This window comes from Chenopodium album, chromosome 21 (assembly GCF_948465745.1).
Source record: "Chenopodium album chromosome 21, dcCheAlbu1.1, whole genome shotgun sequence".
Taxonomy (NCBI): Eukaryota; Viridiplantae; Streptophyta; class Magnoliopsida; order Caryophyllales; family Amaranthaceae; genus Chenopodium; species Chenopodium album.
The window spans coordinates 33,194,601-33,207,553 of NC_137854.1; the positions used below are offsets into that span (position 1 = coordinate 33,194,601).

A 12,953-nucleotide genomic window follows, 5' to 3' on the forward strand; every position below is an offset into this window, starting at 1 on the left:
TATTTTTAATTTCATAATTAAAAAATTATGAAAGTTACATATTAATAAAATATTTATTATTACGAATCTAACAAACCTAGCTTAAAATATTTTTTCTTTATAGATCATCCTACTATTAGGTAGTCAAATCAAACAATCAGATCAGATCTAATAAGTTTAGATAACAAAAATAGAGGGTCTCCAGCAATACATTGATGGACTGATTATCAGGTGCAGGCGGTGCAGCAAATAGAGTGTGGCATTGAAGAAAAGGGAGGTTGGGAACTTGGGATAGATAGTTGTAAATGTGATTGAACAATCCAATGCAGTAGTGGCCTAGTGGGGTTCAATTTCATAGCTAAAACTAGAAGAAGCAAAGTCATGAAATTTAAAAATAAAATAGTAAAAAAAAAATCTGAAAGTCTGACAAATAGGTAGAGGTAAATTAGCTGCAGAATTGAAATAAGAGGGGATTGGTTGGTGAAGTTTAAAGACACTGACCACACTCTGTCTTCTACCGCTATAACTTAATCACACTCACAGTCTCACACCTACCATAAAACTTACTCTTTAAAGGGTTAAATAACCTTAACATTGATGTATGTAGCTATTTGCCTATGTATGGTATTTATGTCTCTAATTTAATTTGTTGCGTGCATGTATTTACTACATGAATGCACTGCGTTAATTGTGCACTCTGGTCCACCACCGCGCGTTCACCCTTCACCCAATCACCCCTGTGCAGTGCATGTACATCTGCTAGCATCTGCAATAAGCATATGCATCATGTGTGCTTATGAGGCGCCTCTATAAATGCACGTTCGTGAGGGCGCCTCTATAAAATTATAAATGCACGTTCGTGCGTAGTCTGTAGTGAATCTTGTTCAGTTAAAACCTTATCAAACATCACATGTGAATGTCTCAAATTATAAAAAGAAAATGGAGAGTTATCGCATTTGAATAAGTGCATTAGTCTAACTTTTAGATTATTCACATACCAACTTTGATTTGATTTTTTGGACTATTATATAGAGGAAAATTTATTATTATGTAAAGTTTTGCTAATTAAATATCAACATTTTAATATTTTTGCTAATAGCCAATGAAAGAAATTAATGGTCAAAGTTTTGCCTTAACACGTGTGCCAATCAAGCAAATGCACATATTCACATTCATAGGAAGTACTTTATAAGACTAATGAGTTCCTCTTATTGTCATATCTCATCACATGATGATGCGTGATGCGTGCGACGCAAACCTGCTCAAGGTGAGGATAAATGCATAGTAGATTATAGGATTGAAGTACTTATAATGCAACTAGTGAAGAACTAAGAACTACTTTGTAAGACTGTGAGGAGATGAAACAAGCATGCTCTTAGTTTCTTACGTATCTGCTGTCTAGCGCGTGTAGGTGCTCAATAGCTAATCACTTTCTTACTTTAGATAGTATATCATCACCTTCTCCAAATTCAAAGTGTTGGTTTGTAACCAAGTATTAGCACTTAAGTTCCTGCAAACAATACTCAATTTCCTAGCAATTACACACAGAGCTCATCTAAACAGTCTAAATCAAAGACAAAGCAGAAGTCGATAATAGGAGGTAAATTATATACTTCGTATGTGGTATACATACTGTAATCTCGATTTTTATCTTACAAAATTTTTGTACAATTCATCAGGATAAATCAGAAATATGGTAGTGTCTTTTAAGCTGCATTCCTGCAACATGATGTCAATGGAGATTACAGAGAACTCAACTAAGATATATTACAATATTACAGAGGCAAAATTTTGAGCACTAAGTCACGTGCCAAAATGCAGGATGATCACTCCTATCGTCTAGAACAACCAAGAGCCATAGTTGCACTCCTTACTGCAACTTTAACTGCAGCTATAGCACCAAGCTGCCTCAATTCTGGGTTCAATGCTTGTCCATCTTGATCTATACAATCTTCCATATGAACCTCGACAAAGTATGCTACCTGCAAACCACAAAGATTGAGACAATGTAAAATTAAGCCTTTGATCCCAACAGAGGAAGATAGAGGACTACAGCAAATTAACAATATGCCACTTCAATTAGCAAAAGTGGTACACTAGTGTTGCATACAAGTGAATAAAACACAGAATTTTCATTCCCTCGGTGTCTTTTAAACAAAATATTGAGATTTCATAACATTTTCTATTCCCAAGTTCAATTGGATGAGCAAGACTCCAAAAGCGGTCCTTGTACACAACAAGATGGAGTAGTTAGGGTGCAATATTTTTTTTTTTTTGAAGAAAGTTAGGGTGCAATATTTAAACCACGGTAACATAGAGTACTAAATAAACATTAGATAAACGGGTAACAGCCTTTTGCAAAGCACTTATCCATAAAGCTGAAGGACAAGTCATGTATTATACACCAAGTGACAAAGTCTGTAGGCCAAGGGGTCTTAAAACCAAAGTGGCCGGCATAATTGACCCACAGGTCCAGGGTATATATCTGCAAGAGAACACAGTAAAAGCTAGGTGTTCTTCAAGCAATTGAGAAGCTTGAAGTAACTGAAAACTGCTCTCCAAAAGCATAGCACTATTTTTTTAGCGCTGAAATCCACATTCTAATAAGACTTGGAATCTCCCAAGAAAAAGGCTTATGAATCAACAAACAGCTTGTAGTTCCATGCACGAGATGCATCCATATGCAACTGAAGTGAATGCAACAACATATCGTTCATCTCATCAGAAATTTTAAGAAAAAGGAATTGACTTGATTTCAACACAAAAGAATAAAAAAAATTACGAAGCTTTTAAATTACCTTTCCAGAAGCATTTCGTACAGGTGATAAATGAAGTAGATTCCAGAATGAAGTCGTGTCTTTTCTGAAAAGTAAACCAGCCAACAAGATTATCCTACTGTCTCAAAAATCTAGAGAAGCTGTTTATCAAGAATTTAAACTGCTGTACTATACTAATTAAGGTACTAACCTATAATCTAGGATTCGCGCTGTGCATGGCTTGCCATTCTGAATGCACTCATATATCTACACAACAAAAATGGTACAGTTAATTCTTCTCAGTTCCAACCTCAGAGAAAGGAGGGGGGGGGGGGGGTGTGGGGTGTGTGTGCTGGACAAGCTGAAAGGTGCGATTGAATGATAGATAATAACACACTGATAAACAAAAGGCAACAAACCTAACAATAAACCTGGTACTAGGTGGAAATACCTGCAACAAGGTGGATGGATCCGTATCAGAGCCACTTAAGAATCTATGCTTGCGGCCCAACACTTCATGTCTACCATAGCCTACAGGACAACAATAAAATTATTCACATTCCTATTGATCCGACAAACATTCAAGTCATTAATTGCTAGATTTGCAGGTAAGCCAGATGATTATTGGGTGGACAGACGATCATATATCATTTGATCTCATATTGGATGAGAATGTTTGTTTTAAGAAATCCACAAAAATCATGATATTACTCAAAATAGAAATTTCACCCACTCAACCCATGTCATGTGAAACCCCCCACTACCTTCTCTTACTTTGTATATGTACTCTTAATCTCCCACTATCTACCAAAAAATCTACCCCATCCTATTAAAATCAGGAAAATTATTTGAGGATAGAGGGAGTATTGTAATAAAGGATATTCAGATTACTTGTTCTCTTCAACATTTTGTAATCCCTGATCTGGTTTGACATAGAAAAACATGACTTTTAGAAGCCTCCTACTCTTTTTAACTCAAATCTAGGCCAATGCAGAATTTTCCGCCAGTTCCCTCTAATCTCAGTAGTTGATTGTTCAAAGGAAGACCACTTGAACTCCCAACTAACACCAACAAAAGAAGAGCAGAAAGGGCAGATTAACCTAGAGTCATCATTTATGATTCAAATGTGAGTCAGAGCAGGAAGAGACAACTCTACAGATTGTCATTATATCCAATCATAGACTAGATATCAAGATATGGACATGACAAAAGAAAAATCCAAAAATTTAAAAAAATTGGAGACTAAAAGCCTAATAAGGAACCATAACCCACCAGTTAGTTTCAAGAATGCTTCACTTGCATAAATAATGGGCATGCTCGGTAAAAATGGATCAATTCTGAAAGCCAATGAAAAAGTTTAATTAGATATTCAATGCCTATTCAAACAACTGATTCATAATGAGCGGCAACATATAACAATCTTAATAACTCACAATACAAAGCTTTGTTTGATTCTACCAAGAGATGTTAGTAAGGCAGAATTTGGAATGCTATGCCCCTCCACACAGTAACTCCTCTCAGAAATAGGTTTGCCCCGTAATGCACTGTACTGAGTTAGCACAGACAAAATATTGCTAATAGATGTAGTAGCTTTTTGCTTATCAAGCTCACTTGCTTCACAAAATTCCTCAACCTCTACTCCTGTCAAGCACAATATAACACCTTAGAAATTAGAAGCCAATCAAGCCATATATGAACCAAATTTTATACTGCACAAAAAATGTTACATACAGACAGAAGTTAAAACAAGGTTATTTCGAATGAAATGAAAATGAACATAAAAAAGAGAATAAAATGCTCAGCTCACTAGCTCATAAGTTAGGGACTACTCTGTAGTTTTTTAAGGTCAACAGTGGAACAAACATTGTTCAAGTTACACACAATATCATGACTATCAAAGAGAAGCTTCCAAGAATGCAAAATTGAGATAAAGATGACAGTAGTACTGCAAAGCAACTCAAAAAGCTATACTAATTTCCACGTCCCAGTCCAAATCAGAATGTTGTAATGCTTCAGAATACTGAGAAATATTGTTATGCATTTAGTTAGCACAATGTAAAAAGCTATTTAAGCTGCCAATACACCATAGTGACATACACATTCTAATGTCATATGCACAAACTAAGAACTGGCCAAACGAGCACAAGCTTTAAGCATTCCACAGTTAAAACCGCTAAATGTGGTTTAAAATCTTACCGATGAATAAGCTCCAAATACAAGCAGACTTCAGCTGAGTTAAATGATGCAATCAAACAAGCAAAAGAACAGCAATAAGCAAATCTTTAGTGGCAATGTCTTACCTATATCCGAGTCAAAAATTGAATCAAATGCGGCGCTATGACTCAATTCAGACACAGAATCCGAGCACACCTCTCTCCTACAAGACCCAAGCAAAAATTCACGCGACTTAACCCCATCTTCACATAAGCAAAAACCACTCCTACCATGTTCACTCCTCGAGCGCAATGGCTTCCTCGAAATTGGGACTTGAACAGCAACAAAATGGATCACCCTTCCATCTTCCCCACTAAAAACCGGACTCATACCAAACAAAATCCAAAAGGGTGTCCCATTTTTATGATAATTCAACAAACTAACTTGAATTGCTCGTTCTTCACGAATCGCCTCTCGAATTTCCATCACTGTCCTCCTACTAGTCCCTTCCCCCTGAAACATCCTCCCATTTCTCCCAACCACCTCATCTCTAGAATATCCAAACATCTCTAAACAACCCCGGCTTGCAAACACAATAGGGTTACCAGAAATACAAGGATCAGTTATAGTAAATTTACAGGGCAATTCATCTAAAGCTTCATAAACCCAATTTGAGTAATGGGCATCAACAGATTGTTTAATTACTAGTTCCAATTGTGATTCCATAATCCTTTCCCTTCTTTTCTTACAATGGTGCAACAATCCAATCCCATCAGGCAACTTAACCAAGCAATATCTTACCACCTAATTCTGTTACATAGTACAACAACAACAATGTCAATGCATAAATACCAATAAATTTGATGGGGTCGGCTACATGAACCAACCATATAATCTCTAGTGGTTGTTTACCCAAAATAAAACTGTTAAATAGTTGTTCAATCAAGAAAAAATAACTACTCCTAACATAAACAAATACAAGTATATATTTAATCAACTGAAAAATTAAGAAGATTAATACAATAATAATATTCTTAATTTGTAATTATAAAACACAAAGATTGAAAGGGTTTACCTTTTATTAAACTCCCTTTATCGGGATTATGTTTGTTTATGGTGTGAACTGTGAAGTTTAGAGTGATGAATATGGACCCATGATTAATGGAATTGAAAATATCTAATTAAATATGTGGATTTCAACAAGTAATAAAAACCCATAAAACAAACAACTGCTTCTGGTTCATCAATATTGATTTGAAAAGGAAAAATCAAAATGTTTATTAATGATTTAGAGAGAGAAAAAGAGATGAAGAATTTCGTTTTCTTATGAAATTGAAGTAGAAATTAACGAAAAGAAATATATGGTGAAATATTATTCAAAATCATTATACGAAATATAAAGTATTTATGTGATTCACCTGAAGGGGGAGAATTGTGGACCAAAGTTGAAGTTGGTGATGATTGAATGTAGAAGTGTTCCTTGGACTCATATAGTGTTATGTTTTTTTTGGTAATATTAATGGCATTTGGATTAGGCTGATGCAGATCTGAGTAAGCTAAATGTCGATTATGTAACGATATTAATACGGAGAATCAATTATAAGCCAGCTAAGGATAGAGTAGAGAGAGAAATGTTAGTGATTAATCCTTAATTAACCTTGAAAAATAACCTTAAAATTTATTTGATTGTTCTCTTCCGTAATACGAAGTACAAAATATAATAGGGGTATTCGTTCGGTTTTCGATTTGGATAAATTTAATCCGATCTGAAATATAAATGTGTTTTCAAAATTTGTCCAAGCTTTAATATTAATACAAGTCTTGATCTAGATGGGAACGTTAGATTGTGGTTGCTGCCTTAATATTAAGATAATTGGTAGGAAAATTTGCACAGATTAATCCCAACTTTGCTCCATACGCCGAAAATAATCCCAAAATTCGTTTATTCTTTTTATTAATCCTAACTTTATATCAGTTCCTATTTGGCAATTAGCTATTAGTTGTTAATTATATTGACTAGTTGTTAACTAGAAGTTGTTTGCATTAGCTGTTTTGACTAACGGATTATAAAACTCTTTATGTAAATCATTTGGTATATTATTTTTTTTATTTATTTTTTTATTTTTTTTCCCGGCTATTTCTCCAAATGCCACTGAGTATTGACAAAATTCACCAAATGTCATCAAGGTTTTCAAAATTCACCAAATGTCACTGACAAACAATACAATGACACCTCGTGCCACTAATAGCATATGAACGTTAGTTTTCCGTTAATGCAATTCTTATTTCACTAAATGCCATTACATTGGAAAATTATTTCACTAAATGCCATTACTTTTTAAAATTTATACAAAATAATTATTTATTTTAATGAATAACACTTTTTTTCGATTTTTGTGACGAATATTGTTCGGGTAAGGTTTTGGGGGTCATTTTGACTCTTTATGGGTACAAATTAAACTCGAAATTGACAAAAAATAACGTATATACCCTGTTTTGCATTTTTTCTCGAAAAAAATTACGATCTCGACATACAAAACGGGGCATATATGTTATTATTTTGTCAATTTCGAGCTTAAATTGAAACCATAAAGGGGGTCTAAATGACCCCCTAAACCTTACCCAATCAATTTTCATGGTTAAAAAATAATGACACGCTAATCGAAATATTTTTGGACACGTATAACGGAGCAAAGGATCAAAGTGACCCCCAAAACCTTACCCGATCAATTTAGATGGTTAAAAAATGACAACACGCTAATTGATATATTTTTCAAAACACAAAACGGAGCATTTACATTACTTTAATTTTGTCAATTCCAAGCTTAATTTGTACTTATAATGGGTCAAAATGACCCCCAAAATTACATCGAGCAAATTTTTCTATGAAAATCAAGAAAAAAGTATTATTTTTATTAATTAAAATAAATAATTAAAATGAATCAATCTTATCATAACAAGTGTCATGATTTAATCTTAATGACTAACGGAGACTGTTAGTCATTAATGGCATTTGGTGAATTTTTAAAAGCTCGATGTCATTTGGTGAATTTTGCAAACCTTGATGGCATTTGGTGAATTTTGTAAGTATTCAGTGACATTTGGTGAAATAATCGTTTTATTTATTTATTTATTTATTTTTTATTAATTTTTTTTTACGAGATTGGTAAATTATTGTTAGTTACGTTATTTTAGAGTAAAACCAACAAAATGGTTAAAGGCGCTTTCAAAAAGCTCCTCATATGTTTATTTTGGACTGAAAATGCTCTTTCAAACAACTTTGGAAAAATACACTTTAATAATCCCAACTATGGGTGATTTACCTACAATAATCCCAACTACTGTTTATTCTACAATAATCCCAACTATTAGGTCGGTTTTCCTCTAGCGGTCCCAAACCGGTCAACAAAAGTCAACAACCTATTATTGTAGGTTGTTTGACACGTGTCAGCGTGTGAGTGGTTCTAAAAAAACAAAAAAAAAAGAAAACTAAAAAAAAAATCTGGCCGCCACCTCCACCACCTGCCGCCCAAACACCACCTCCAGCCCTAACCACCACCTCCACCTCCTGCCGAACACCTAAATCGCACCACCTCCAGCCCCAACCACCACCTCCACCTCCTGCCGATCACCTAAATCGCACCACCTCCAGCACCAACACCCCCGAAACCCCTGAATCACACCACCAACACCCCCGAAACCCCTAAATCGCACCACCAACAACCCCGAAACCCCTAAATCGCACCACCAACATCCCCGAAACCCCTAAATCGCACCACCAACCGCACCCCCGAAACACCTAAATCGCACCACCAACACTCCCTTGCCCGTGAAACCCTTGCGCGTCACGACCAGCCGCACCCCCGAAACCCTTGCATGTGAAACCACCAGCAGCCCCAAATCGCCCCGAAACCCTTGCCCGTGAGCTGATTGGAGCTTTTATCCGCGACACCCCGCCGGAAATTGCTTCGCGAGATCGCAGGCGGTGGTCGGATGTTAGCTACGGGGCTGGGATTCGGGATGGTCGATCTCGGGGTGCGATTTAGGTGTTTCGGGGGTGCGGTTGGTGGTCAGATTTGGGAATAAAGGGCGGTTGTCGTGGCTGAAGGGAGGAGGGGGTGGCTGGCTAGGCTGAGTTGATTTTTTTTTCTTCTTTTTTTAATTTTTTTAAAATTAAGCCAATCATGTTCTGACACGTGGCAATTAAAAAACCAAAAAAAAAGGTTTACCATTTCAGCAGGTAACCGGTTTTTGGGACTGCTGGAGGAAAACTGACTTAATAGTTGGGATTATTGTAGAATAAACGTTAGTTGGGATTATCGTAGGTAAATCGCCCATAGTTGGGATTATTAAAGTGTATTTTTCCAACAACTTTTTACCAAATATCCTATGCCAGTTTTGAAAATGGTCAGCCAAAAAAAAAAAAAAAAAAAAAAGAGAACACCCCCTTAGTTATAGAGCTTCATTGGTATGTTTTTAAAAATAGAGCTTAATTGGTAGAGGATTAAAGGGAGAAGTTGAGATGGAAAGACAAATATTATTGTAGTAATTTGGATGCTTAGTGTTTAGGGTAAAAATTACCCTATAAACGTGGTCCAATCCCGTAGTGACACGTGCCCAGTCAGGGGCGACACGTGTCCCTATGGGAAGATGACGCGTGTCTGATGCCCAAATGAGCACCTGAAATCAGCAAAAAAGTGGCTTTCGTTACATCAGGGCCCAAATCCCGAGAGATACCTTTGAAAGCCGCAAAGCGGCGCCCCCGTATGACACGTGGCATTCACTGATTGCGCAGCCAATCATGTCACGAAATTTTAGGGCATAAACCCTAGAGGGGCACAAACTCCCACCCCTATAAATACCCCAATCATTTATGATGGGAGGGGTGGATGGTGACATAACCTTAGAAAAAAAAGGATTGAAGAGCTTCAACTTCTCTCTACTTTCTCTCTCTAGGTTTTCCATTTCTCGATATCTAACTTGATCGTCGGAGGCGAATATTCCGGCAAAGGAATATTCGTTCATTTTGCAGGTGTCCGTGTCTCATTGCCTGAAGTGCGTGAACAGTATCCGAGGAGATCACAAAATATCCCGAAACACTAAGAAGCAGTGCAATTGATAACACTACTCTCATAACTCTAAGGTCTCTAACATTGTGTTTTTACTTTGCCCTTGGTCTAGTGAAGACTGAAGAGTAGATTCAATCTCTACTAAATAAATTTAGGAAAGAGGATTCCCTTACCTTCCTCCCACTCTTCCAAATTGTTTAGTCCATTAACGTGATCTTCATGAAGAGTTTTGGCCCGATAAACTCTTAATCATACCTAATTTAACCAAAATAAAATAAAATTCTCATGCATAAAACTGTTTTTTTGGGACTTAAACTCCTGTAAAACTTTAGTGCTCAAGATAAATGAGACGAATTTTGTTGGACATAGTGAGTATTAACAAACACAACTCACATTAATTTATAAAGCAAATTTGGGTAACAGTAATTGGATTTAGTTGAGTGGATGACGATTCCATTAGAGTATGATCCAAAGAGCCTAATAAAAGAAGTTAAGTAGTCCGGCCCGTGTGAATGCTGCCCGTGTTCAAATGCAACAGCTTTTGTCCATACATTTACAAGGTTACACTCTTGAGCTCCATTTTTCTCCAAAAAAAGCCACTTTTAAGCACTTGCAAAGTTGGCTTCTTTCTTTTTTTTTTTTTTCCTCTCTCTCTCTCTCTCTCTCTCAATATTGCCACCATGAATTACTCGGCTAGTGTTATAGGGGTTAATCACGGTTAGAGATATGAGATATCTGAAAATATATGTGTGATATATTTTCCGTATTGATCTTATTAGGAGAATAATATATTTAGGTTTATAATATGTTAAGATATTGTTTAAGTATATCTTTTAGGAAGATTGTTTCCTATCTTATGTTTGTAGGTTTTGTATAAATACTCTACCTATTGATGAATAATAAACAGACCATTCTAGAGTTATAGGGGTACTCTTTTAGTGTTGTAAAGGCTACTTTGTTACGTATTTAAAAATTACTCAGTATGTATAATAAGGTGTTTTTTTTAAGTTTATAGGAATTACTTTATTAATTAGTGTTATAGGAGTTACTTAGTGTTGTAAGAGTTGCACAATTCTTATACAAGCAGCAGCCGCATAAAAATCGCGACGATCAAGTGTTGTTTTTTTACACCAAAATATTCATTTAAAGTCAAATTGGTGAAACTACAAAAAAAAAAAAAAAAAAAAAAAAAAAAACCATGAATTAATCTCTTATAAATCAAAATGTAATCGCCCTTTCCACGTAGATTTATTTATTAGGAGTGAAGAGGAAAGATAAGGAAATCTCCATCCTCCAAAGAGCCCTTAGTAGGATTTGATCTCACGACTTAGCTTAGGCCGAGCCTTGCTTGGTTATTTGCCTCTTTGGATAAATGATACAGTAATATATAGCTCATTGAGTTACATATTGTACCTGTCTAGATGTTGTGATTATTACTTCAATATGTTTGTCGGATCTTTTACCAAAATGGCTAGTTTGACAAAAGTATTTACCAAAATGTCTAATTATAAAATTGAATTCCCAAACTAGCTAAATTTATTGATTTGAAAGGATATTATTTATTTCTTATTTCCATTGAACAGGTTTGCCGCTTTGGTTCACTTTCTTTCTTTTTTCTTTTTTTTTTTCACTACAAGAAAATAACCTTTTTGTAGCAATTATTTTAAGCTTTAGTATCGATTGTAATTGCAACAAAAAGCTTTCCCAACGAATGGTCATTCGATACAATATCCCCCATTGCCTTAGCCTTTAGTAGTGGTTTTCAATATCGTTGGGGTTGGCCTCAATAATAGATACGAAAAACTACATCTAATCGTGGTGATTATTGTAGCGATTACAATCGCTATAAATGTTGAACTCATTTTCTTCAAAAAAAAAAAAAAGCATGCATATGATCTTTATAAGATTCGAACATGCAACCTCAAACTCTTATAGTAAATGTTTCACCAATAAGCTATGATATATTTTATGTATTCTTTGTTCAACAATATTTATATATCTAGTGTTGAAAAGACTTTTCGTATCGATTTTAGGGATTTAGTGGCGATTGTAAATGATTCGATTTCTCAAAATTATATAAATGTGTAAAATTAGTGTGGATATATATTATTATGTTTTTCGTATCGATTTTATTTGGAAAAACCATGGCGACTGTAAAATGATACGACTTCCTTAATGATTTCACAAACATACTTGCATATTGTAACGAATGTACTATCGCTACGAAATAATCGCTACGAAAAGATATTTTTCTTGTAGTGTTTATTTTATAATTTTGTTTTTTTGGTTTTATATTATTTTATTTCCTTAAACATTTTTTAAATTAAGTTGGAAAATTTAAGCACAAAACTACGAAGAACATAACTCGCAGAATCCTAATTTCGATCAAGAAAAAAAAAATTAAAAGCCCTAATTTTTCATCTTGATCATATCAATCACAAAAAATTTGGAATTTCAAGTAGTATTGTTCTATCAAGACTACCGCAAATTTATACGACGATCAGGGATTTTAGGTATTGTTCATCTTTTTCATGTCTATTAAATTAATTGTATGCTCTTTGTTAATGTTGGCTAATATGAATTTTTTTGTTTGTTTGATGTGTATTATAAATCAAACTTACATACATATATTTATGTGATATATAAAGGCAGACAAAGGATATGTTCAGGGAACAATCTGCTATTCGATTGCTTGATCTTGTAAGTCATTCTTGCTCCTCTGATGTGAATATGGATGACCTTATCTCGTACATAGTGGCTAATGAGGTTCCAATGTTCAATAATGAGATCACAAATAATATCACTCACAAAAATATGGAATTTCAAGTAGTATTGTTCTATCAAGACTACCGCAAATATATACGACGATAAGGGATTTCAAGGGATTGTTCATCTTTTTCATGTCTATTAATTGTTGTTGATCTTAAGTTTTGATGATGACTCAAGGAACCTAAGCAAACCCATAAGGGCTTTAACTTTTGTCTATTAGCTTTGA

The 12,953-nt window shown here is 34.9% G+C and overlaps 1 protein-coding gene across 2 annotated transcripts; it reads right to left on the minus strand.

Annotated features, from left to right (window-relative positions):
- Window positions 1–1,566: 1,566 nt before the first annotated feature.
- On the minus strand, window positions 1,567–6,426 carry LOC145602133 (protein TWIN LOV 1-like). Of its 2 annotated transcripts, none has more exons than XM_081658298.1 (8): window positions 6,308–6,426; window positions 5,036–5,699; window positions 4,169–4,376; window positions 4,008–4,072; window positions 3,187–3,266; window positions 2,947–3,002; window positions 2,778–2,841; window positions 1,567–1,961 (listed from the first exon to the last, which is right to left on the minus strand). In XM_081658298.1, the coding sequence occupies exons 2-8, from the start codon at window positions 5,613–5,615 to the stop codon at window positions 1,812–1,814; spliced, it is 1,203 nt and encodes a 400-aa protein (XP_081514424.1). In that variant the 5' UTR covers window positions 5,616–5,699; window positions 6,308–6,426; the 3' UTR covers window positions 1,567–1,811. The 2 variants fall into 2 exon arrangements, with proteins under 2 accessions (XP_081514424.1, XP_081514423.1); XM_081658297.1 differs by lacking the exon at window positions 6,308–6,426 and adding an exon at window positions 5,965–6,246.
- Window positions 6,427–12,953: the final 6,527 nt, after the last annotated feature.